This window comes from Pinus tabuliformis, chromosome 4_2 (assembly GCF_031772625.1).
Source record: "Pinus tabuliformis cultivar Carrire ecotype Pingquan chromosome 4_2, CPIR1, whole genome shotgun sequence".
NCBI lineage: Eukaryota > Viridiplantae > Streptophyta > Pinopsida > Pinales > Pinaceae > Pinus > Pinus tabuliformis.
In genome coordinates, this window is record NC_142304.1 from 179,602,489 (window position 1) to 179,629,295 (window position 26,807).

The 26,807-nt window shown below is 38.3% G+C and overlaps 1 protein-coding gene and 2 pseudogenes across 2 annotated transcripts in view; all 3 read left to right on the plus strand.

Moving 5' to 3' along the window:
* Positions 1-26,807, plus strand: part of LOC149168750 (tropinone reductase-like 3) — a 289,834-nt gene that overhangs the window by 104,685 nt on the left and 158,342 nt on the right. The window contains exon 4 of one of the 2 annotated variants that reach the window (XM_089428413.1): positions 25,192-25,317. The exons of the other annotated variant lie outside the window; for it this stretch is intronic. Within the exon in view, the coding sequence (XP_089284539.1) occupies positions 25,192-25,317 (126 nt within the window). The remainder of the gene's footprint in view (positions 1-25,191; positions 25,318-26,807) is intronic. 2 annotated transcript variants of the gene reach the window in all.
* LOC149168751 (ABC transporter C family member 2 pseudogene) lies at positions 7,334-9,130 on the plus strand (annotated as a pseudogene).
* Positions 11,827-13,108, plus strand: LOC149168752 (ABC transporter C family member 2 pseudogene; annotated as a pseudogene).

Genomic DNA, 26,807 nt, shown 5'->3' on the forward strand with positions numbered 1-26,807 from the left:
AAAAAAGTCATCTAGCATGATAAAAGGAATTCATCATACATCATCATCATGATTAAGGAGCTTCTACTGGATGAGGATAATCTAGATCCTTTGTTGAAATTTCATTAGAAGGTTCACCTCTACTTCACCTCTACTTGGAAGAAGCAAGTGTCTCGCTGATCATTTCACCTTGTGTGGGATACATTGTTTAGAAGGATCATGGTATGGCGACAAAGGAGTGCAACAAGACAAGTTGATTGAAGTACTTTCAATCAAGGAAAGGAAGCTGCCAAAGGAAGTCTAGATGACCAAAAGGAGGAAAGGGTTATGTATATATTTGATAGATTAAGTCATGTCACCATATAGTTGCAGAGAGCATGAGAAAATGCTCTATCTCATGAGCATGATCAAAGAAAAGGGATCTCTTTCTTTGGAAAGATGCATGAAGGCATGGTTCACATATTGATAAGATGAAATCAACATAATATGTCCTCATATGGAATATGAGGTGGTTGACAAAGATGAAGGAACTATGAGTTCCTGGGAAGCAATGTGTGAAGAAAGAAAGAAGAGATCGTGAAAGATGCAACTACGTTCACATGAAGTCAACATTTGACGACTAGAAGAATTAATCATGACATCTCCATAGAGAAGAAGACTGTGATAAGGTCTGTAAAGAAAGGAGACCCTTGACATATGAAGTCTTGGAGATGTGTTTATGAATGTGCAGGATGTTGCAGGCAAGCAAGATGTCATGATGAAAGGCCATCACAAAAGGTAATTTTGATTTGATGTTCATTTTTGATTTTTGAACAACATCTGGATGGGTTGATACAGGGCTACTGAAAAGAGAGTTGTATATGTCACCTACAACTAGCACTCATGTGGTTGGATGAAAGATCCTGTTGGAAACATGACTTGAAAGAGGTCGCTGTATGAGGAAAAAGCCAGATGGGGACTAGAGGATCACTTTCCAACAGAGAGAAGGATGACATGATCGATGTGGCTCATAAAGGAAAGTGATGGAGGGCCGATTCCCTACAAAAGGCTCCATAATGTTGAAGATGAACTTCATGACATCGAAAGAAGGAGCCCCACAAGCAGCTTATAGTCCCATGATCTCCACCTAGAGTAGAAAGCTGCTGGAAGCAAGTACTTGGTTAAGAGGGAGCTTGGACAAGTCCCTGAATAAGAGGGAGCTTGGGTACATTCCTTTTATAGGAATGGGTACATTCCTTTATAAGTATGGGTATATCCTTTCTAGTTGAGAGGGAAAGATAGACACATCATTCTTGTCTTCACTTTGGAAAGAAATATTGGAGGATTGGGTAAGCATTTGAAATCCGATACTCTTTGAGGATGAGGTAGGGCATCCAAGATAAGAGCAATTGAAGATGATAGATATTATTTGAGGATCGAGAATCCAAGATAAGAATAGTCCTAGAAGGACATACTTTGTGAACACCCGGGTGGGGTATGTACTTTGAGAGACAATGATGATGGTGTCTATAAGTCATTGGTCTCACCAACATTGTTCTTTGATCTTGTGGAGAGATAGAGCTATTAGTCAAGGCCTTGCTATGTGACAATGATGAATGATATGATGCCAAACAAATGTGTTACCAATCTGACTCTTCTTATGAAAATTCTTCAGATTGAGAATGTCCAAGTACCTTGTATAGATTATAAATACCTCCCTAGTTAAGAGGGAGCGTTGAAATATGTAACTAGGTTTCTTCTTCATAATGACATATGTAATCATAATTTTATCTATTTGATGTAATGACAAAATAAATTATTATTGTTATACTTGAGGCATGGGTTTCATGCTCAAGGAAATTTATTTTATAGGTCAAACTCCCATTGAGAGCTTCTAGGGCTTGTCATTGAGTCTACAAGTCTAGAATTTCGTTGTCATGTATGAAAGACCCTTCTTGGGCATGTTACATATTGGAAATAAATTTTATTTGAGTCAAAATAGAGTCAATGAACCTCCAAGACCTCGCCAAGTGCTAACAAGCAAGTCAGCCTATCTAGAAGGTGAAGTCGGCCTATTTGAGGGCTCAAGATAGCCTATATAAAGGAGTACTCAGCCTCATTCAAGACTCACTCACTCAAGCATCAAAAGAAGTTCGATCAAGATAGAGAAAGAAGCCTAATACCTAGCGAACAAAGGAGAAGGAAGAGTGAGGCACTCTAGATCTGTTTTGGGCTATATTCCTCCACACGCGCGAAGGTTAATGCATCATCTTGCAGTAGAAGATACCGATTGCAGTGACTCCAAGAGAGCTGAAGTTTTGGGGCAAAGAAATTCTCCCTTGCAAGCTGAATTGATAATAAGAAGATTCCATCTCAAGTGAAGGAGAAAGAAGGCAAACTCATCCATATTCTAGCAACATGTGTGATCTAGGGTTTCTGCAAAAGAAACTGTTGATGGCTGAAATTGCAGAAGAATCTTCTGGGAAGTCGAAATTGCAGAAGTATCTACTAGGGGGTCAAAGTTGCATAAGGTGCTGAGGTAGAAGTTGTTGGAAGGAAATCTCATCAAGAGGAAAGGTTTGACTTGGTCTTGGATGGGTCTTGGTGAAGGGTCATTGGTCTTGGAATTTGTCAATTGAAGTTCTATAAGAAGAGAAGAATTCAGGTGGGTTTTCCTCTTAGTTGGATAGATTTTTGTCATGGCTGATTGCCTATATCTTGTGTCCTCTTTTTTAACTGTTCTTTATGGTTTGGTATCTGTTTCATGAAAATAACACATTATAATAAGAAGTAAAAGAAAGAAGATAATCAAGTTAAGAAAAATACATCACAAGCAGTTATCAAAGTAAGAGAAATCACCTAACTTGCTGCCCCTAGATTTCTCAACAATGGGTGTCCAATTTCTCTTTTGGGCTGACCTGCCCTTTTGTGCACATGTGGGCTCTTCTTCAAAAAATACAGTTTCCTTTGTCCAAATTGAGCACATAAATAGTCAAAATTGGTTCTCTCGAAAAGAGGAATGTAGTCACATGATTGGAATTTGTCACTGAGCTGCCAAATTAACAGATACAAGGCAAATCCACTTGAAATTTAGTTTGGAATCCTCCAAAAATGATGGATTAAAACTTTACAATCTCACTGCCTTCAACAAGAGGAGAATGACTGTCAAAAATAGCTCTCGACCAAGGAAACAAAGGGACCTTAAAAATTAACAATTTGAAACTCCAAAAGTATGGAAAGTTCACTGTAATGCAAAGGCTTGAAAATTGATGTTAAATCCCTGCCAAAATAAACACAATGTTAATCCTCAAGAAAAATTGCACCAGGTGAGAGAAGGGGCCCTCGGTCTTCAAAAGAATGAACTGCAGTCTCAAATGCTCTTGGCCAAGAGGAAAAATAAGCCAAGTATGCTTTCAGCCCAACCCCAAAAACTAATCAAAATTTAATTGAAATTTAGTCAGAAATTTTATTAACATTATGGTGAATTTCTTAGGGTTTCACGGCTTGAAAATCTGCTTAAAAATATACCACTGCATCTTCCAAAAAATGCAACTGGACCAAGCCTTTAAAATCAAGTTATTTTGCCTAAAGATTTTGATGAAACCCCTGCAAAAGAAATTGATTACCTCTGCAAAATTATCAATGGTTAGCACATAAAATCAAAGGCAAAGAATAAAACCTTAAAGGGCTAGCGGCCATGACAAAAATTGCTCAAAAATCCTTTTGACTATCAAAGACAGAGATTAGCGACAATGAAAAACTTGAAAGAAAGAGCTCTCAAAAATAACTCAAATCTCTGCAAAACGGGGTTAGAGTGGAGAAAAATCAATAAGCCTTCCAAAGTTTGCGGCTATGAAGTAAATACCTCAAAAGAGGATTTTTCAAACCCTTAATATTAGCTTATGTGCCTAGATCTCAGCCTTGGAGAGCAAGAGGAGCTTGCGACCTCTTCAAAAAGAAATGCTAAGTTCTGCAATACAAAACGGAGTTAGAGAAATTTTTTATGCCACAGATCTTTAATATATAAATTTTATCTTAAGTGTAGGAAGCCCTGAAAAGCATGCAGCTAAGAGGGAAAAAGGAAATAAGTCTGTGACCCTCTAGAATTCCAAGGAAAGTTAATAATCCTGGACATGGAGAAAAATTAATTTGTTCTCTCCTATTTCAGAGCCAGATCCACCTGCAATAAAAATTGTTAGAGAAATCCGATTTCTAGCCCTCAGATTTGCATGAAGGCATAAGAAAATATGAAGAAAATGGATGAATTTTATATACAATAGTGAAATCTATACACCAAAATTATTTACAAATGTGCAATGGATTAGATTTACTCATAACCCCATCAACTTCTATAGACATTACATTTTACAATTTACATCAAAATAATTATTAAAATCCTGACCAGTGGAAAATTTTAATAATAAAATTAAACACTTTGACTTTTCCAAATTCTGCAAGACTTTAGACATGATTTAGCATGATAATTTACATCAACTCTGTACACTAGGACTCACCTAAGACATCACCTTTGAGCCCCACGCTAGCTTTGGGGTATTCTTGGGAGAAAAACTCTGCTAATTATTTGATGTTTAGGAAAACCAAAAATAATTAGTTGAGGTTAAAAAACTGCCTAGAGTGAAACTCTTTGTTGAAAATTCATAAGCTTACCCAGGTGTGTTATGACTTTATAAACATACTAGAATCATTTTTACATACAACCCACAGGGCTGCATAATTTGGATTTACAACCTTGACAAAACTGTTGAAAGATGATGATGTTCTTTGGATGTCTGGCTTCTTGGTCATGATGGAAAGCTTTGAAAAAATGTATGCGGCTATTGGGTAGTTGACACAGAGTGGTCAACACGTTACATTGTCAATAAATGAAGCTTAAATGATGGGGGGAAGTGGTGTTTTATGTAGCACATATCATCGTTTGGATACCTACGTCTATGTCCTCTTTGTTGTTATTGCTTCTTGATATTGTTTGATGAAAAAACCTAAATAAAAGGAACATAAAAAAGATAACTAAGATTCACAAGCAAGTATCAAGGTTAAAGAAAATAAGTTTAATAAGCTACTACTTTACATTGTCCAACAAGAAGTATGAAGAACATGCTTTACCTAAAAGACCAATCAAAAGAAGCATGAAAAGCATGCTTGAAAATAATAATTTTTTTTTCTTTTTTTGCTTGTTACATAAGATATACATAATGACATGAGTACAATAACAATTATGAATACCGAAACTAGTTACGTTTTGTTGGACACCTAATACTCTAAGGGTTGGTGTGGAAGCTGAACAACCAAAAGGAGTCCAAGGGACCACTTGGAATATGAAACCAAGGGTCACTCCTATGTATTATAAATATGTATCATTGTGAACAAGAAATACAATCTCATGTTTATCTTTCCTATTTTGTCTCTGCTATGTGCGTGTTTAACATGGTATCAAAGTTGTAGGCTTATTCCTACCCTACTTAAATTTGAGCCACTCATTTTTGTGGTCTTTCTTTACCTATCAATTTTGCTGCATTTCTGGTCATCTTGCTACCCTGCCTATTTTATTGCTGCGTGACTCTGACATTATATCCATCAATTTTATGCTATTAGTGCTGCACTTTTGAATGTCATCTCAGCTAAACTCAAGCTGAATTCTTTGCGCCACTCTAATTGATAACATCTCTGAATAGTTTTGGGGAGTTGCAGAGCGATTTGGTGGTTGCTACAAAAGAAGCTCTCATAACGCCTCCGTTATAACGTATACTCTGCCATACCATATAAGGCCTTCGTTATCACGTATTTCTTGACCGTTGGATTTACCAGGATGCGCACTAAGAGCGATTTAGTGGTTGCTACAGAAGAAGCTCTCATAAAGCATCCGTTATAACGTATACTCTGCCATACCATATAAGGCCTTCGTTATCACGTATTTCTTGACCGTTGGATTTACCAGGATGCGCACTAACATTCAAGCAACTTCTCTGAAATGAATATTTTCCTTGCCATGCGCCTATCCCTCTGACCTCTCAACATGAATCTTGCTGAGTTCTTTTTCACGCCTGTCAAATCTACCTCTAAATTGGTCAGATGTGCCGCTCTAAGCAGTCCATATTCTCTGCCTCATCTGTCAGGAACGTTTCATATTCTCTCCTCCTACTGAAATATTAAGAAATGATCCTTTGGCTGCTGATTTGAACGTCGGCCAAGTCTCCACATCTTCTTTCTGAAAATTCGTGCAGGGAGAGGATTTTCACTTGAAGAGCTCAAGGCTGCAGGCATTCCTAAGAAATATGCACCTACAATAGTTATTGCAGTAGATCATCGCCAGAGAAATCGCTCCCTAGAGGGTCTTCAAACCAATGTTCAACGGCTAAAAACATATAAAGCAAAGTTGGTTGTTTTCCCAAGGAGTGCTCGCAAGCTTAAGGCAAGTGATTCTAGTCTTGAAAAGTTGGCTATAGCTACTCAAGTTCAAGCAGTATATTTGCCGATCAGCCAAGAAAAGCCATCGGTCGAAATTATCGAGGTTACAAATGAAAAAAAAAAGAAAAAACTTTAAAGCATATGCTAAATTGCATGTCGAAAGAATGAACAAGCGATTGGTAGGAGTTTGGATGAAGAAGGCTGCAGATGCAGAAAAAGATGAGAAAAAGTAGATGTCCGTTGTGGAAGCAGTGTCAGAGATATATTTATGAAGTTTTGAACATCCTTTTTTTCGCCTTTTTTCATCTTCAGATGAGAAATGCTATTTGTGCTGCATAAGGAAGCCAGTGAACAAGAACCATCAAAGCTACTTCGTTCAAAAGGCCTTTGTCTTCCTGAGCTTGTGATATCTAAGTTTGGATGCAGGCCACCAAAACCCCTATACCACTTGCTCAGTTTTCCTAGGACTGAGAACTGCGTTGCCTAAACCTTGCATTTCACTGCCATTTCCCTGAGATGTCAAAACTCTATTTTTTTGTAACTCCTATTTTAAATTAGACCTAGGTGCTCAGAATTTGTCAGGCTTTTCACTTGCAACCCTTGGACTTTCTTTCCCTTGCTCCAATGCTGGCATTGGCCCATGCTCCTGTTAGACTCCGTCTTATGTCAGTGTGAGATTGATTCTTCTTCAAAACCCTGTTTTGAAGAAGAAATCATTAAATGTGTTGTTTTAGATTATGTAATTTATTCTCCAGCTCTTCAAAAGGCAGCAACGACTTCAAGCTCCTATCCCTGCACAAGCACAATTTAAAACATCATCAGCAATCAGAGGCAAAAAGCTATTTGGAGAAGTCTCACTGGAAATCCCGAACAAACTTCATTGTCACAGCTATTGAATCAAATGATTGTGTTAGCGCTGGGAATGCCATGCGTCTTATTGATCAAAGGAATGTGGTTTGAGGCTAAAGAAACATCTGTCAAAACAGTTGGCAGTCACCTACTCTGCTCTTCCATTGAAGGAAATTTGCCAACAGGCGCATGGCCTCTGTTATTTATTATTAGTAGGACAAAGAAATTATCGAAGGAAGCATTGCAGCATACAGACAAGAGGATTGGTCTCATGAATGAAATTCTGGCTGCAATGGACACGGTCAAATGCTATGCGTGGGAAAATAGTTTTCGGTCAAAGGTCCAGACTATTAGGAATGATGAGCTCAGCTGGTTGAGGAAGGCTCAACTATTGGGATCATGCAACAACTTCATTCTGAGTAGTATTCAAATCATTGTTATTGTGCTTTCTTTTTGGCTGTATACTTTGCTTGGTGGTGAATTGACACCCGCAAAAGCCTTTTCATCTATTTCCTTCTTTGCAGTATTGAGAGGTCCATTCTATATGTTCCCAGTCTTGATAAAGAAGGTTGTTAATGCTAAGGTATCTTTGAAAAGACTAGAGGATCTGTTTTTGGCAGAAGAAAAAATATTGCAACCAAACCCACCCATTCAGTCAGGCCTACCTGTTATATCGATTAAAAATGGAGCTTTTTCCTGGGACACAAAGGCAGAAAGAACTACACTATCCAACATTCATCTCGATATCCCAGTTGGGAGTCTTGTTGCTGTTGTTGGTAATACAGGCCAGGGTAAAACTTCTTTGATCTCAGCAATACTTGGAGAGATATCTGCAGTTGCAGACACGGAGGTAGTTGTCAGGGGAAGTGTTGCCTATCTTCCACAAGTCTCATGGATCTTCAATGCAACAGTTCGTGACAACATCTTGTTTGGGTCTCCTTACGATCCACTACATTATGAAAAAGCAATCCATGTCAGCGCATTGCAACATGATCTTCAGTTATTGCCAGGTGGTGATCTCACGGAAATTGGTGAGAGAGGAGTGAACATTAGTGGTGGCCAAAAGCAAAGAGTTTCTATTGCCAGAACCGTATATGCTAATGCAGAAAGTTTATATATTTGATGATCCTCTAAGTGCACTCGCTGCCCATATTGGCCATCAGGTATTTGAGAAATGCCTCAAGGATGAACGCAGGGGGAAAACACAAGTTTTGGTTAGAACACATGAAGAGCTCATCATCCGTGGGCCATTATTTCAGATATTGATGGAAAATGCTGGAAAAATGGAAGATGATCTAGAAGAAAGCATTCCTAATGGGCATCGTGAAATCAAAGTCGACTATATGTATATAGAATCGCTGTTGCTCCTACAGTTTTTCTAACATAACGTTGACAGAGTCATTTTGGCTGGTTTTATCAACCCTTTATGCTGCTAAACAGTTGCATGACACTATGCTCAGTTCAATCTTGAGGGCTCCAATGTCATTCTTCCAGACCAATCCAATTGGACGAATTATCAACAGATTTGCAAAAGATTTGGGGGATATAGATAGATATGTTGCTAATCTTACCAGTTTTGTTTTTATGAGCCATTCAACTTCTTTCAACGTTTATTTTGATAGGAACTGTGAGCACAATATCTCTGTGGGCAATAATGCCACTTCTGATGGTGTTTTATGCAGCATACTTGTACTACCAGAGTACGTCACGGGAGGTTAAACGCTTGAATTCCATCACGCGGTCACCAGTTTATGCACAGTTTGGGAAAGTATTAAATGGTTTAGCTGCAATTCGTGCATACCAAGCACATGACCGCATAGCAATGATCAATGGGAAAGACAAAAGTTGGCCCTTTTGGAGTCTCACTCTTGGATTCTGCTATATCGGTGTCATCTAGTTCCAAGTCCAAAATCTGGACTCTGAGATTTGTTGACTTTCACAGAGAAATGCGGCGTGATGTTTGGCATACTTTAATTAAAGAAATAATTTCTATTTATGCATTCATTAGAGAGTATGGCCCAGCGGACAATGATCCTTCAGTGACTATATGTGAATGAAACGAACAGTAGGAACAATAAAGCAGTAACTAGTGCTGTGCATGGCATTGCAAGACTCCAGTCTCTCCACTCCATCAGGATTTTGTTCCATGATTTCCGCCAGCGATTGTTGGGATCCTTTAGAGATTTTGTGGGATTGCGGGCGATGTGGCTTTTAGAAGGTGGATTGTGAGCTATTGAATGCAACCATGCAAACCGCTCTCAGTACAGTTGTCACCATGAGCTGAATCAGCAGAATGTTAGTTTAAAGGTTGTTTTATTAAAATGGCAAGTGCAACGTGGCAAACTGAAAATAAGTCAAGACTATCTATCATAGCCAAAGAATGCGATTTGATTTAAGATTTCAATCCTGATCCTATGAGGATCTGCGCTCCAGCATTCATCTTTTAATTAGCCAATGATCAGAGGATTTTTAGGGACACGGTTCTGTTTTAGAATAGATGAAAACGCTCTTTCCTATTTTTGTAATTGCAGTTGAAACAACACCTTTGTTGTTGGACCGATTCGTTTTTCCCTTAGCAAATTTTTATTTAATGTATCAAAAAATCATTTGTAAAGGAGCATGTAGAGGGGAGAGTTCTGAGTGTTGGAGAATAGAGAGCTTACCATGTACAGTTTTTGACAGAGATTTTTAATGAAATTTCACAGCTCTGACTTCTGAGATTCCTGTGGTATGATAATTTAGCATAAGTTTTTCTTGTGTTTCATATGTGATCTGTTATGTTCCATTTCACTTCATGATCATTTCTAATTGAACAAATGAAGTGTTAAAGTAAGAATTCATGCCTGCCATGCTCTGCTTTTAAGTTTGTTCAATATTAAATGTTTTCTACTGTTTAAGGAGGATTCAAAGTTATTGTTTGCCCTCCTTAGCTCCTCACCAGTCTTGCCATCCCATTTAAATCTAGATTTGGTGTTAAATTTCTTGCCTACCTTGCCTCAGTCGATAATCTGTGTTGTTCATTATATTTCTCTGTTCAAGCTGTGATTTTGCCCATGCAGCCCGGAACAACCCCGTCATTTAATTAAAAACCCCTTTTGATCAGTTTACTAGCCTAATACCAATGTTACCTTATTGGTCATCTCATTTATTGAAGATTTTACTAGATAGACTGGAGAGAGCCTTCTCCTGCCCCGTAGGGCTAGCTACGAGGCTAAATGGTTTGATGTTGCCTTGAGGTTTACCTTTCTCAGCCTAAGGTGAAATTTCAAGTGCTAACATACTGGCGACCATATTGGGGAGAACATTCAACTTGTTGATTGTCTTGTCCCAGTACATGCAATCAAGGTGCAGATCTGATGTTGATGGTGGACAGCAATCAGACACTTATGCAGGCTGAACCATTCACCTGGCGACTCCAATTCGATCCAGACATTCCAACACTTGCTGATCTATTCATGCAATGGAAGGGTATGTGGCAAACCCTACCCTGTGTGAAGCTGTAGAAGAAATAAGAAAGAAGTTAGCAGATACTGAATTTGATGAAGATGTTTTCAGTGCCTTGTTTCAATGCTTGAAATCTTTGAAGGTCTTCAAAACTAAATTGTGTGAGTTAATTGTTGAAAGAATCGAAAAGGAGATTCAGTGTCTCGATGAGCAAATTCAGTCATATGATTTCCAAGACCCTAAAAAGTTCTTGGAAATCCTTCCTCCTTCGCAACAAGAAATAACAGACTTGCCTATAGATGTATACATTGACAATGTGCAGCTGGAAGTATGTATTGCAGAGTTGGGGCAGCCAACAAAGTCTGGCTTTCGTGATCCTATTGCGGCATATATGGACATGTTTTTCACTTTGATTGATAGGTCAGACTGTCTTGTACGTGACCAGGCTCAGTACGTGCATGAAGGGCTCCCAGCAATTGCATCTGTGTTCTGGCGGAAGCATTCTCGAGCTACATCATTCTCAGGTTTACTTGAATGGTTAATTTGGCATTTTAGTATTACCTGATCTAGAGTTTGTACAGCAAAGTAGGGTAGCTTTGTAAATAAATAAGCAGCCATAAGGGCAGCATCTTGTTTTAGTTTGCTTGAAGATTGTTAAGTCATTTTTTCAGTCATTCCAGTCTTGAGATCAAATTAGTTTGAGTTCAGTTTCAGTTTGAAAATAAGTCAAGAGTTGTGTTGATGATGACTCCATTGCCCAATGGGTGGAGGCACTGTCTGCTCTCCCAAAGTTCTGCGGTTCTTGGCACCTCCAAAAAGCGGCAGCTGCCATTCCAAGTGGAGCCGATGTTAGACTCCGTCTTATGTCAGTGTGAGATTGATTCTTCTTCAAAAACTTGTTTTGAAGAAGAAATCATTAAATGTGTTGTTTTAGATTATGTAATTTATTCTCCAGCTCTTCAAAAGGCAGCAGCGACTTCAAGCTCCTATCCCTGCACAAGCACAATTCAAAACATCATCAGCAATCAGAGGCAAAAAGCTATTTGGAGAAGTCTCACTGGAAATCTCGAACAAACTTCATTGTCACAGCTATTGAATCAAATGATTGTGTTAGCGTTGGGAATGCCATGCGTCTTATTGATCAAAGGAATGTGGTTTGAGGCTAAAGAAACATCTGTCAAAACAGTTGGCAGTCACCTACTCTGCTCTTCCATTGAAGGAAATTTGCCAACAGGCGCATGGCCTCTGTTATTTATTATTAGTAGGACAAAGAAAATATCGAAGGAAGCATTGCAGCATACAGACAAGAGGATTGGTCTCATGAATGAAATTCTGGCTGCAATGGACACGGTCAAATGCTATGCGTGGGAAAATAGTTTTCGGTCAAAGGTCCAGACTATTAGGAATGATGAGCTCAGCTGGTTGAGGAAGGCTCAACTACTGGGATCATGCAACAACTTCATTCTGAGTAGTATTCAAATCATTGTTATTGTGCTTTCTTTTTGGCTGTATACTTTGCTTGGTGGTGAATTGACACCCGCAAAAGCCTTTTCATCTATTTCCTTCTTTGCGGTATTGAGAGGTCCATTCTATATGTTCCCAGTCTTGATAAATAAGGTTGTTAATGCTAAGGTATCTTTGAAAAGACTAGAGGATCTGTTTTTGGCAGAAGAAAAAATATTGCAACCAAACCCACCCATTCAGTCAGGCCTACCTGTTATATCGATTAAAAATGGAGCTTTTTCCTGGGACACAAAGGCAGAAAGAACTACACTATCCAACATTCATCTCGATATCCCGGTTGGGAGTCTTGTTGCTGTTGTTGGTAATACAGGCCAGGGTAAAACTTCTTTGATCTCAGCAATACTTGGAGAGATATCTGCAGTTGCAGACACGGAGGTAGTTGTCAGGGGAAGTGTTGCCTATCTTCCACAAGTCTCATGGATCTTCAATGCAACAGTTCGTGACAACATCTTGTTTGGGTCTCCTTACGATCCACTACGTTATGAAAAAGCAATCCATGTCAGCGCATTGCAACATGATCTTCAGTTATTGCCAGGTGGTGATCTCACGGAAATTGGTGAGAGAGGAGTGAACATTAGTGGTGGCCAAAAGCAAAGAGTTTCTATTGCCAGAACCGTATATGCTAACGCAGAAAGTTTATATATTTGATGATCCTCTAAGTGCACTCGCTGCCCATATTGGCCATCAGGTATTTGAGAAATGCCTCAAGGATGAACGCAGGGGGAAAACACAAGTTTTGGTTAGAACACATGAAGAGCTCATCATCCGTGGGCCATTATTTCAGAAATTGATGGAAAATGCTGGAAAAATGGAAGATGATCTAGAAGAAAGCATTCCTAATGGGCATCGTGAAATCAAAGTCGGCTATATGTATATAGAATCGCTGTTGCTCCTACAGTTTTTCTAACATAACGTTGACAGAGTCATTTTGGCTGGTTTTATCAACCCTTTATGCTGCTAAACAGTTGCATGACACTATGCTCAGTTCAATCTTGAGGGCTCCAATGTCATTCTTCCAGACCAATCCAATTGGACGAATTATCAACAGATTTGCAAAATATTTGGGGGATATAGATAGATATGTTGCTAATCTTACCAGTTTTGTTTTTATGAGCCATTCAACTTCTTTCAACGTTTATTTTGATAGGAACTGTGAGCACAATATCTCTGTGGGCAATAATGCCACTTCTGATGGTGTTTTATGCAGCATACTTGTACTACCAGAGTACGTCACGGGAGGTTAAACGCTTGAATTCCATCACGCGGTCACCAGTTTATGCACAGTTTGGGAAAGTATTAAATGGTTTAGCTGCAATTCGTGCATACCAAGCACATGACCGCATAGCAATGATCAATGGGAAAGACAAAAGTTGGCCCTTTTGGAGTCTCACTCTTGGATTCTGCTATATCGGTGTCATCTAGTTCCAAGTCCAAAATCTGGACTCTGAGATTTGTTGACTTTCACAGAGAAATGCGGCGTGATGTTTGGCATACTTTAATTAAAGAAATAATTTCTGTTTATGCATTCATTAGAGAGTATGGCCCAGCGGACAATGATCCTTCAGTGACTATATGTGAATGAAACGAACAGTAGGAACAGTAAAGCAGTAACTAGTGCTGTGCATGGCATTGCAAGACTCCAGTCTCTCCACTCCATCAGGATTTTGTTCCATGATTTCCGCCAGCGATTGTTGGGATCCTTTAGAGATTTTGTGGGATTGCGGGCGATGTGGCTTTTAGAAGGTGGATTTTGAGCTATTGAATGCAACCATGCAAACCGCTCTCAGTACAGTTGTCACCATGAGCTGAATCAGCAGAATGTTAGTTTAAAGGTTGTTTTATTAAAATGGCAAGTGCAACGTGGCAAACTGAAAATAAGTCAAGACTATCTATCATAGCCAAAGAATGCGATTTGATTTAAGATTTCAATCCTGATCCTATGAGGATCTGCGCTCCAGCATTCATCTTTTAATTAGCCAATGATCAGAGGATTTTTAGGGACACGGTTCTGTTTTAGAATAGATGAAAACGCTCTTTCCTATTTTTGTAATTGCAGTTGAAACAACACCTTTGTTGTTGGACCGATTCGTTTTTCCCTTAGCAGATTTTTATTTAATGTATCAAAAAATCATTTGTAAAGGAGCATGTAGAGGGGAGAGTTCTGAGTGCTGGAGAATAGAGAGCTTACCATGTACAGTTTTTGACAGAGATTTTTAATGAAATTTCACAGCTCTGACTTCTGAGATTCTTGTGGTATGATAATTTAGCATAAGTTTTTCTTGTGTTTCATATGTGATCTGTTATGTTCCATTTCACTTCATGATCATTTCTAATTGAACAAATGAAGTGTTAAAGTAAGAATTCATGCCTGCCATGCTCTGCTTTTAAGTTTGTTCAATATTTAATGTTTTCTACTGTTTAAGGAGGATTCAAAGTTATTGTTTGCCCTCCTTAGCTCCTCACCAGTGTTGCCATCCCATTTAAATCTAGATTTGGTGTTAAATTTCTTGCCTACCTTGCCTCAGTCGATAATCTGTGTTGTTAATTATATTTCTCTGTTCAAGCTGTGATTTTGCCCATGCAGCCCGGAACAACCCCGTCATTTAATTAAAAACCCCTTTTGATCAGTTTACTAGCCTAATACCAGTGTTACCTTATTGGTCATCTCATCTATTGAAGATTTTACGAGATAGACCGGAGAGAGCCTTCTCCTGCCCCGTAGGGCTAGCTACGAGGCTAAATGGTTTGATGTTGCCTTGAGGTTTACCTTTCTCAGCCTAAGGTGAAATTTCAAGTGCTAACATACTCAACGCTCTGTGATCTTAATGTTCGCTCTGCCATTTTTCTACTCCTGCTCAGACTTCCTCAACGGTTTCGCTCTATATTTCGATTGTTGCATCTTCTGAGAGCAAGCAACATAACTCTAAGTCGATGTGGGCAAGCAGGAACCCCGCACCATATGCAATAGACTTATCAATCACATTGTGCAAGACAATAAATGTAATTATTCCTATGCTTCAACAACTACCTGGTCGTTGAGCTATATAATTTTGCATTCTATGGCTGTTGTCAAATGTTAGATGATACAGGGTGATTGGAACTAAAAAAAAAATCTCTTGTTTTTCTTGGAGGCAGTGATACAAACCACACAAACGCAGAATAGGTGGGTTCGGGCCCCAAGGTAATGTTGGACAAGTGACAACATTTCAGAAAATATGATTGGAGTGGTCACTGTGTTGAATAGTCTGAATGCAACTGCGCGATGCACATGGTTTTGGGTTTTATTGAGAATCTGAATGTGAGACAGTGAGTCATAGTTCCAAGGTTAAGTGCTTCGGTTCCAGAATACAACATTCATATTCTCTCATACCACTTGAGCACCATGCATTGCATTAACATTAATACTGAATTTATATGGTATATTAACATTGATATATATTCTAACGTGCGTTGTTTGCTGAATCGTGCAATCATTGATTGAGTTCATGTGGATGAAGGTCTCCATTCAATTTTATGCATGGAATTATTTTTGCGTTGTTGTTTCACAAGCGACTGTGGGTTAAACTCCTACTGAGTTGAGTCATTGCGAATGGTGAGTTAAACTCCATGCACGGTCATTGTGCCTATGTTTGAAGACTCCTTGGTATCCGATATGTGTTGAATATTTGAGATTGCTCCTACGTTGAAAAATCCCAAAGCTAGAAAGTGCCATCGAAACCCCGCACAACGGAGATATCGTTGTTGTGCTCATCACTGCAAAGTGGTTTTGACTTTCTTTCCATGGTGGGGTGAGAGAGGCCCTCTTTAACAGTTTACTTGCAAATACGAGCTTGAAGGCATCTTTTGAGCGGGATATATAGCTCTATTTTTTTCTGTTCTTTTGATGTGAATTTAAAGAGTGACAATTTTGAGAAGCTGAGACAATGATCGAATTGTTTGTGTTCGCATTGGTGTTAGTTTTAATAGTGTGATTTGATGGTTTTGTCTTTTTATAAATACATCACCTCATCGCTCCATATTTTGATAGTCTAGAGACTTATATCAAAGCCAATCTATTAATGGATTGGTGTTCAATATATGCACCATCGAGAAGTTGAAAAACTTGATTTCATAAGTTTGAGCAATTAAGAAAATGGCCAGAATTACTGAGTTATTAGAGTTGGTAAATACTTTAATCCACTCCAATGTTCATGATATAATTGAAATTGGCAAAATCACTCTCACAGACATTCGAATCTGCTTGAAAAATGCACAAGACAAGATTGATTTTTTGCAGCTTGAATCTCAACTTCAACAAGATGAGTTACAGCAGAAAAGGAATCATTATGAACTTGTTTTTGTTCAGAAAAATCCCCTATCTAACTTTGAAACAGGATCCTATCAACAACTAGTAAGTCATCAAGTCAATAATGTTGATTCAGATCCAGCACCTGATGAAGGAGCAGAGTTACATGCAGAATTTGAGTTTGCACTTCCCAAGCCCATCATTAGACCTTGGGAAGATCTTGTCCATAACAAACACAAAACCGGTCTTGGATATGAAAAGGACGTGTCCTTTCACATTCCAGATTACTCAAAGCCCATCCAGTTTCAGAGTGGTGGATTCCTTCAGGACAGTTCACTTTCAGCTTCTGCCCCTCTTCCCCAGCAACAACAACAGATTGTGAAATGCCAACACTGTGACCAAGTTGGCCATATGAAAGATCAATGTTTTGATCTTCATCCGTGCAAGCGTTGTGGTCAACATACTCATTCTTCACACAGATGCTTAAAAAAAAAACCTCCTGCAAGAACAAAGATTCATCTTGGATGGATCACTTCTTGGCAATGGGCTTCAACAACCCAAAAGATATTTTGCTCATACAACAGGGTTTGTTCTCGATCTACAAGCTTCAAAGCCACATCAAGCGAGCCTGAGCCACAACCTGCCGTACCAGATTTAGAGTTGTAGCCAGAGACAAAGATGCCCCTGAGCATGCCTTCAGTTGGTGATACCTCTTCAAAGAATGGGGACACTTCCTCTAGAAAAAGACTTCATCTTCTTGCCATTTTTGGAAGAGTTCCCGGAATTGCATTAAGCATTCCAGAGTTGGTGGTAATCCCTAAACCATCACATGTTGAGACCTCCTTTTTCAGGTTGAGGTTCTCCCTTTTATGAGGGGTGAGACCTCCCTTCATGGTTGAAGGTTTCCCTTCCAAACATCAGGATCACTTCCTCTAATAGAAGCCCTGAGCTTCATCCCAGACTTGGAAGAGTTCTGGGAACTACACTAAGCGTTCCAGTGTTGGTGGTCATCCTTAAACCACCGCCCTTTATACCAACATTTAAGAGAGCATATTCAGCCTAGTGCTGCCATGCATTTTTGCACATTTTGTATTACAACTCTCTTCTTGGACTCATACATAAACCCTTCGGATTAAGGGGGGAATGTTGGACACCTAATCCTCTAAGGGTTGGTGTGGAAGCTGAACAACCAAAAGGAGTCCAAGGGACCACTTGGAATATGAAACCAAGGGTCACTCCTATGTATTATAAATATGTATCATTGTGAATAAGAAATACAATCTCATGTTTATCTTTCCTATTTTGTCTTTGCCATGTGTGTGTTTAACACATTTTCCAACAGTTTATGCATGATAAGAGTTCCCTAGAGGGCTGAAACTTATAGGAACACTTTGGTGTCTTTTCTCTTTAATTTCCTAGAAGTTTGGGGTAATTAAGGATTCAAATATTGTCCACTAATGCCGTTGTTTTGCATCATATTTCATAGCAGTGTGAAAGCTGAAAATTGACGGAGTTAAGATCTGGGAAATCTCTAGTTGAGAGGTGAAATTTCTGTTTTGCATTTGAAGTCAAATCCCACAGAAATTTCTACATGGTTTAAGAGCATTTCATAAATTTCTACATCTTGCAATAAAAGATGACAAAAGATAACAACATGAACAATAAGAAAACCCTAACCACAGATAAGGCAGGTTTACACCCTCTTTGCTAACATGTTTGTTATATAAAAAATTAGTTAGTTATGGTTATTAGGCAAAGGGCATGATCTTCACCAAGAGGCATCCAAGGCAGTATATAGCCAGGGCCTCTCACAAAATGTAAACATCATCTATTCAATTATTAATAAAATTATATCAATGGCTTTCAATTATTAAGTTTGTGTGTTTCATCTGGTATCAGAGGCGTTTTAATCCTCGACATCGGCATTCACAGTATTACTGCCCGCCGTCCGTTTTCCCTGCGTTGTCCACTATCCCGGCGTTGTGCTTCTGCCCCTTTCATCTGTCCGCAACCACACCTGTTCACCGTCCTCTGCACACCCGTTTCGCTGTTTGCCGTCCTCTGCTCACCCCATTCCGCTGTCCGCCGTTCTGCTGTCCACCATCTGCTGTCTTCTTTTCCGCCTAGGCCATGCCACCCCAAACGCTCTGTGTGAACCTGTCTTTTTTCCACGACATATTAATTTAAATAACCCACAGAGGTTAATCAATAATAACACATATTATATATGATATATAATTTATTTATATATATATATATATATACATATTATATAGTTTAAAAACTATATGGTATATAATTAAATTAATTAATTTAATTTAATTAATATATATATATATATATATATATATATATATGTTATATAATTAATTTAAATTAATTTAATTATTTAAAAAAATCAAATTAGAAGCTGACGGACAAATATACACCCCCACAAACTCATTCAATGTCATTGATGACAATGGCCGATTTCAGCAAAAAATTGATTGACTTGGAGAATAGGATTACTAGGCACTCTCATGATTTCAACAAAAAATTAGTCGATCTGGAGAGTAAGTTTATCGGGCATTCTAACGATATCAAGAAGCTTCAGGATACGACAAATTGGATAGAACTATAGCTTGGGCAGAACCAGATCCAATACGAAATGAATCATAATTAGACATTAGCGTTGTTGAACACCTTGTGTGGAAGGCCGAAGGCTACACCCGAACAACTACTCCAGGATGATGGAGGTAATCAACCGCACAATTCATCAGATTCAACAAATTCATCAAATTCTCATGAAAAAGCAGAATCTACAAAAAAATCAGCCACGCCCCATCAAGGAAATAGTAACGCGACTTTTTCAAATAAGCAACTCTGGGATACATTCACCAATCAACACCCTTTTTTCACTCCACCCTTAGCAACGTATCAGCGAAACGCAAAAATCGAGATGCCCAAATTCGATGGGAACGAAACATGCAACATTGCGTGGTTGAATAATGCAGAAGAATACTTCGAGATTTACAACAATGATTACGAAAAGATTAGACACGCTTCCATGAAAATGGAAGGAGAAGCATATAACTGGTATATGTGGTGGAAGAAGACGACAATCGCCATCAGTTGGAGAAAATTTAATGACACATTCTTTAAAAGATTCCAAGGTGTAAAGGAAGAAGAGTTCTTTTCAACGCTCATCAAATTACAACAAAAAGGAAGTGTGGATGAGTACACTCGAGAATGGGAGACCTTAGCAACACGAGTACCTGAGTTATTAGAATCTCGTCTAATTCAATCATACATCTCCGGACTTAAAACTCGTCTACAAGTAGAACTTGAGCTTCATGACATTACATCGATAGAAGTAGCAAGATGAAAAGCAAAAACTACTGAAAAGAAATTTGAACAGATACTGTGGTCAAAATTGGAAAAAGTATTTTCGAGACTAAGAATGCCCCAATCTGTGGATACGAATAATACAAGATATGTTCCACCACATCGTCGTGAAGGCGAAAAATCTAACGTGGAAATACAAAGGATAAAAGAAGTCAAAGGAAAACACTGTGGCGAGAAGTGGGACCCTAAACATAGGTGTGCTAAAGGAAGAGAATCACAGAACCTATATAACTATGAAGCAACTAATGATTCAAACAGTGATGATTCTGACATAGAAGAAATAGAAGATGCCCCAGAATTCTCTCCAGAATTAGATGACGGAAGTATTCCGCAAGTGTCACTATCAGCTATGACAGGTATATCACAACCTCAGACTCTAAAATTGAAAGGACATATAAAGAAGAACAATGTAGTGGTTCTCATCGACTTTGGTAGCACCCACAATTTTTTAGATGCAACCGTGGCAAAGAGACTCAACATTTTCTCATTTCCCTTACCGAACATGAAGGTGATGGTAGCTGACGGTAAGAAGATTGAAAAGGTAGGGAAATGCCATAAGGTTAAATTGCAGATACAAGACTTTAATTTAGAATCCCCGTTCTTCACTGTACCATTAGGAGGAGTAGATGTGGTCTTAGGGATCCAATGGCTACGAACTCTAGGCACTTACGTTGCTAACCATCAAGTACAGTTCATAAGATTTAATTGGGGAGGGCAGAGGTACAAATTATACGGATTCCAAGCACTAGAGAATCAAATCGTATTGTCATCTCAGATGATGAAGATGATTCGAAAAGGAGCACCAACTTATGTAGTACAATGTCACCAATTAGAAATGCTATCTGCAAAGATGATCAACGAAGAGTCACTAGAAGTACAAGATCTAATTCAGAAGCATGAAATGGTATTTCAAGACCTGCCTATGAAAATGCCTCCTAACAGGGAAATTGAGCATACAATAGAAGTCAAAGCAGGGTTAGACCCTGTCAACATCAAGTTGTATCGATATCCACATCACCAAAAGACGGAAATTGAGAGATTAATCCAAGACCTTTTAAAGTGTGGGATAATCTTGAAAAGTAAATGTTCGTATATTGCTCCAGTGGTATGTGTAAGGAAGAAGGATGGTTCATTTAGGCTATGCATCGACTATAGAGGATTAAACAAAATAATAATTAAAAACAAATTCCCGATCCCCTTTATCGACAAAATGTTGGATGAGCTACATGGCGCAAAATACTTCTCAAAATTGGACTTAAGGTCAGGCTATTACCAAATCAGAATCAGGTTGGAAGACATACCAAAAACGACATTCCGAACACACGAAGGTCACTATGAATTTAAAGTAATGCCGTTTGGGTTAACCAATGCGCCAGCAACGTTCCAAGCCACTATGAATGAATTATTTCATCCATACCTTAGGAAGTTTGTATTAGTATTCTTTGACAATATTTTAATTTACAGTAAAACTTGGAAGGAGCACTTACAACATCTGGATAAAGTTCTTACACTACTGAAAGAGCATCAGTTCTACGCAAAAAAATTCAAATGCACCTTTGGAAAGGAAGAAGTAGAATACCTCAGACACATTATATCCCATGAAGGCGTAAAAGTGGACCCTAATAAAATCAAAGCTATAAAGGAATGGACCAAACTGGTTAATGTATCCAAGCTAAGAGGGTTCTTAGGATTGACTGGATATTACCGAAGATTTATTAAAAACTATGCACATATAACTGCACCTCTGACAAACCTTTTATAAAAGAATTCATTTCAATTGGATGAGGAGGAAGCAGGAAGGTGTTTTGAAGAACTGAAGGAAGTTATGTCTAATGCTCCAACATTGACAACTCCAGATTTCTCTAAACCATTTATCATTGAGTGTGATGCTTCTGGATTCGGTATAGGCGCAATGTTAATGCAAGAAGGGCATCCAATAGCTTTTGAAAGCAGGAAGCTCAATAAAAGAGAACGTCTCAAGTCCACTTACAACAAGGAAATGCTCGCTATTATGGACACACTGGCTAAGTGGAGACAATATCTTTTAGGAAGTAAGTTCTCCATTCGAACAGACCATAACAGTCTCCAGCAACTCCTTCAACAAAAAACACTTTCCGAAGAACAACAAAAATGGATTGAAAAAATTGCCGCCTTTGACATGGAGATACTACATAAAAGGGGAAAAGACAATGTAGTAGTAGATGACCTGTCTAGGAAAGACAAAGAACCGACACTACTTGTAGTCTTGGTTGTTGTTCCTGAAGGGCTTAATGAGATTGGAAGTGAGTATGCCAAGGATCCAGAAATAACTGTGATAATCAATAACCTTCCAGACAACTCAAATTTTGAATGGAAGAATGATATTCTATGGTACAAAGGAAGAATCTATCTGAATGCAATCTCCAAGTTTAAATCCAAGATACTCAAGGAGTCACATGATTCACTATCAACTGGACATGTAGGATTCTTTAAAACTTACTACAATGCACGTCAATCATTCTTTTGGAAGGGGATGAGTCGCGATATTCAAAAGTATGTAGCAGAATGTGACACATGTCAAAAAAATAAAAGTGAAAATATTATGACACCTGGATTACTTCACCCTTTAAACATTCCGAATCAGAAATGGGAAGAAATATGAATGGACATTTTTGAGGGATTACTCGTATCTGAAGGAAAGGACAAGATTTTACTTCACCGTTTAAACATTCCGAATCAGAAATGGGAAGAAATATGAATGGACATTATTGAGGGATTACCCGTATCTGAAGGAAAGGACAAGATTTTCGTAGTGGTCGACAGACTCACCAAATATGCTCACTTTATGGCAATAAAGAAATTAGACTCAGCTAAACAAATCGCTGAAATATTTTGCAAAAATATATATAAATTACATGGTTTTCCGCAAGTCATTGTGAGTGATAGAAATGCCAAAGTCAACGGTAATTTTTGGAAGGAATTGTTCAACCACATAGGAACCTACCTAAAGATGAGTTCCACTTATCACCCTCAAATAGATGGACAAACAAAGGTTGTCAATAAATGTTTGGAAGCCTACCTACGTTGTTACGCTACATAAAAACAAAATAAGTGGGCTCAATGGTTGCATCTCGCTGAGTGGTGGTATAATTCTACTTATCATACGTCAGCAAAAATGACTCCATTCCAAGCTTTGTATGGATATGAACCCCCAAAATGGAAGGATCTAGCTACCGTCTAGACAAATCTACCTGCTGTTAAAAACCAACTAGAAGAAACCCAAAAATTGTCCAAACCCTAAAAGAAAACTTGAATAATGCAAGGAACCATATGAAGCAACAAGCAGATCGAAACAAAACCGAAAGAGAATTTGAAGTCGAAGAATGGGTATTTGTCAAGCTCCAACCATACAAACAGTTGTCCTTGAAACAAAAAGGAAAAGACAAATTGGCACTGAAGTTCTATGGACCATATCAGATCAATAAAAAGATCAGCGAAGTTGCATATAGTTTAAGCCTTCCAGAGAAAAGTCGCGTTCACAACGTCTTCCATGTCTCCTGCCTTAAAAGAGCACTGGGCAACCATTAGTCAGCGCAAACAAAGCTTCCATCCCTAAATGATGAAGGAAGGGTCATTTTAGAACCAGAAGGTATCTTATCTACCAAAGAAAGGACGCTTCGTTCTTGTGCAATCAAGGAATACTTGATCAAGTGGAAGGACTTACCAGAAGAAGAAGCTTCTTGGGAGACTGAAGCGTTTTGTCAGCAACATCCGTCATTACGTATGCTTTGAGGACAAAGCATTCTTTTGAGAGGAAGGCAATGTTATATAAAAAAATTAGTTAGTTATAGTTATTAGGCAAAGGGCATGATCAAAGATCATGCCCGTTCACCAAGAGGCACCCAAGGCAGTATATAGCCAGGGCCTCTCACAAAATGTAAACATCATCTATTCAAATTATTAATAAAATTTTATCAATGGCTTTCAATTATTAAGTTCGTGTGTTTCAATGTTCAACGTCACCAGCGAGAGAGAAGGGATAGAGCGGAACGATAAACAAACCCTAAATCCTGCAATAAAATAGAGAAAACAAGTGCTAGGTAAGTCCATAACAAGTGCACTAGAGCTGGGCTGAACCATAGTTTCCCTAAAGAGAGTCCATAAGTGCATTGTAGTGAGATCCCCAATATAAACAACAAAGAACAAGAGCTAGCACAATATTTATAGGTGCCTGTAGGTGAAAGCATAAGTCACTTGTATACATGATCAAGATGATCATGATAACATTGCAAATGAGAGGTGAGGTTTGTATTCATAGCCGACTCAAGAGTTAGGGCTCTTTCCCCAAAAGAGGTTATGCGTACACTATGATGACTAGGTTGGCCTCAATCAACTAGGAATGTAATAAATGAGTGTTGACTAGATCAGCTTTAAGTCAGACCTAGAAATGCAATTATACACCATAATAATGATTACAAAGTGAGGTTGGCCTTGGCCTCGAGTAAAGCATACATCATCATCTCAACACCAAGGACCTTACAGATTGACACCCACTCCCCCAAGTCTTCTGTGGATTCTTCATATGACATTGTCAGGCTTAGCTTTGGTTCCTTCTTAGCGACTAATGGTGAAAGGGGTTCCCCTTCTCTTCCCTCTGTTGCTATTTGTATTTCCATCTATGATGCTCATATTGAGCTAGGGCCTTGCTCTTATATCTAGCCCTTGCTCCTTTTATCTAATTATTTGGAGATTACTTGCTCGTGCTTTCTCATGTATCCGTTAGTTTAGATGAGTTTATGCTTTTGAAGTAATCTTAAGCATTTCTGCAGGCACTTATTGGTGGTTGTACTTTTTTCTTGAGTCCCATTTGCGTACTTCTTTTGTAATTTGTTGGACATTACTATAATTATCTTTGGCTAATCTTCTCATAAGCAAAAGTATGCACTGGGCATTAGAATTCCTATTCAAAACTCCACAGTTAGCTAAATTGGGTTTTAGTTAGACACCACATCAAAGTTTATGTTTAGGGTCCTTGAATTTGTTGGACTCTAGTTGCCCTTGAACTATTTTGTTCTGTTGTGTCCTTACCCTTACCCATATTATATGCTCATATGAAAATAATATCGATTGTCAGCTAATTTAAGTTTTAATTTCTAACATTTTCTGATTTTTCTTAGTTCTTACAAATTTTGCTTTGGGCCCTCTGTACTCCATACTGTATTTATTACTCTTTACCCTTACATAGAGGATGACCACTTTGATGTTCCTTTTGGCTTTGCTTGGATTTCTTGTTACCTGTCAAAAGTTGATATTCTGACATGGACTTATTGTGTCTTTTATAGGATGCTTCTGCTCACTTGTCACAAGAGTCATCAATTATCATAATTTCGTCAATTACTGCTTACAGGCCAGAGGCAACGATGGCCATGTATGGGGTTACCAAGACTGCTCTTTTAGGGCTGACAAAGGTGTTGCTTTCTTTTGCATAAGAAAAAACATGAAAAATATTCTGGTTCTCTGTTTAGTATATTCTGAATCCATAATAAGACTTCGTAGAATGGAGGGTATTTATGCTTTCATAGTGTAGAATATGTTATGTTATGAACAATAGATGGTTTTCAACTTTTCATTTTATTGGTAGAGTAATTCACTGAACTGAAGAAGCAAGAAAATTGGCTATCTTTGTTATGGCACAAGAAGTGTAACTTTTATGGTAATTTTGCTCATTAAATGGTCTTATATTGTCTTAGAATGAGATTGAAGAAGATAATTTACTACTAAAAAATCCATCCCTTGAAGCTTCTATGTTTGATTACAAAACTTACACCCTCAAAACATAGAAGCAATGGGCAAGAGACATACCGACTCCTATTATCTTAGGGAATTGCTTTGTATCAGACAACCATGAGAAAAACAATCATAAGTATGATCTTCAAGGAGAAAGTCTACTATTAAAATAATGAAAGCTTGAACATAATGAAAATTGGAGTGACTGCATTTTGGATCCATCACAAAACAATTTGACTCCTTGGATGAACAAAAAATGGCAGTGGGCTTCAATGAGATACATTTTATTTGATCTGAGCTGTACTTTTTTGAACTAATGTCTCCAAGTCATGCTTTATTTAGGAGTGCCCATTAATAGATAAAGAAGTCAATGCTCCGGTGAACGTAGAAGTAGGAGACATTGTAAAAAATTACTTTGATAAAATCCCACCTAAAACCAATTACAAGTGGAACTGATGTCTATCCGAAAGAGATTTATTGAATTTTACATGTTAAACCTCATGACAAAGATCAAAAGTGATGGCCAAGAGACATGTCAAGTAATATTTTCTAGCGAAATAGCTTTGCATCAGGCACAACTATGCCAATATTTTCTAAATGTAGATTGTTAGTTCTTCTACGAACCTAGCACTTGGAAAACCATTGACCTAGCAGATTACAGATCTACTGAATGAATGTACAGCTAGGTTCTTAGCATTAATTAGTAGAAGCAAAAACATAACTAGTCTCAAAAAATGACACAATAGATTTTTCCCAATCAAATCAATTCATCATTAGAAATAGTTAGAACCTATTTGGGTTCTCATTGTGGGATAATGGCCCTGTTACCATAAAATCTAGCAGGGCCCTAAGGGGGGAAAAACCTATGGGACATCTCCTAGACTAAGTGACAACAATGGGACAATGGTCCACTGTCACCACAACCAAGGTCCTCTGCTCTTTACGAACTTTCACCGATGGGAGTAGTCCCAGTATGATTATGATCACCTATAATAGATATTCTAGGCTTGAAGGTTCAAGGTGATAGAGCTAGAGCTCATTTGAAGAGAGACTTAATAAAGGTACGAGGCTTCAAAGAAATGAACCGTTGTCTAAGAAAAACCCTACAAAAAAAGGCACAAGACCTAGGGTTTTGAGGTTTCTCGATGGTAATAGGTATTCACAAGGTCAA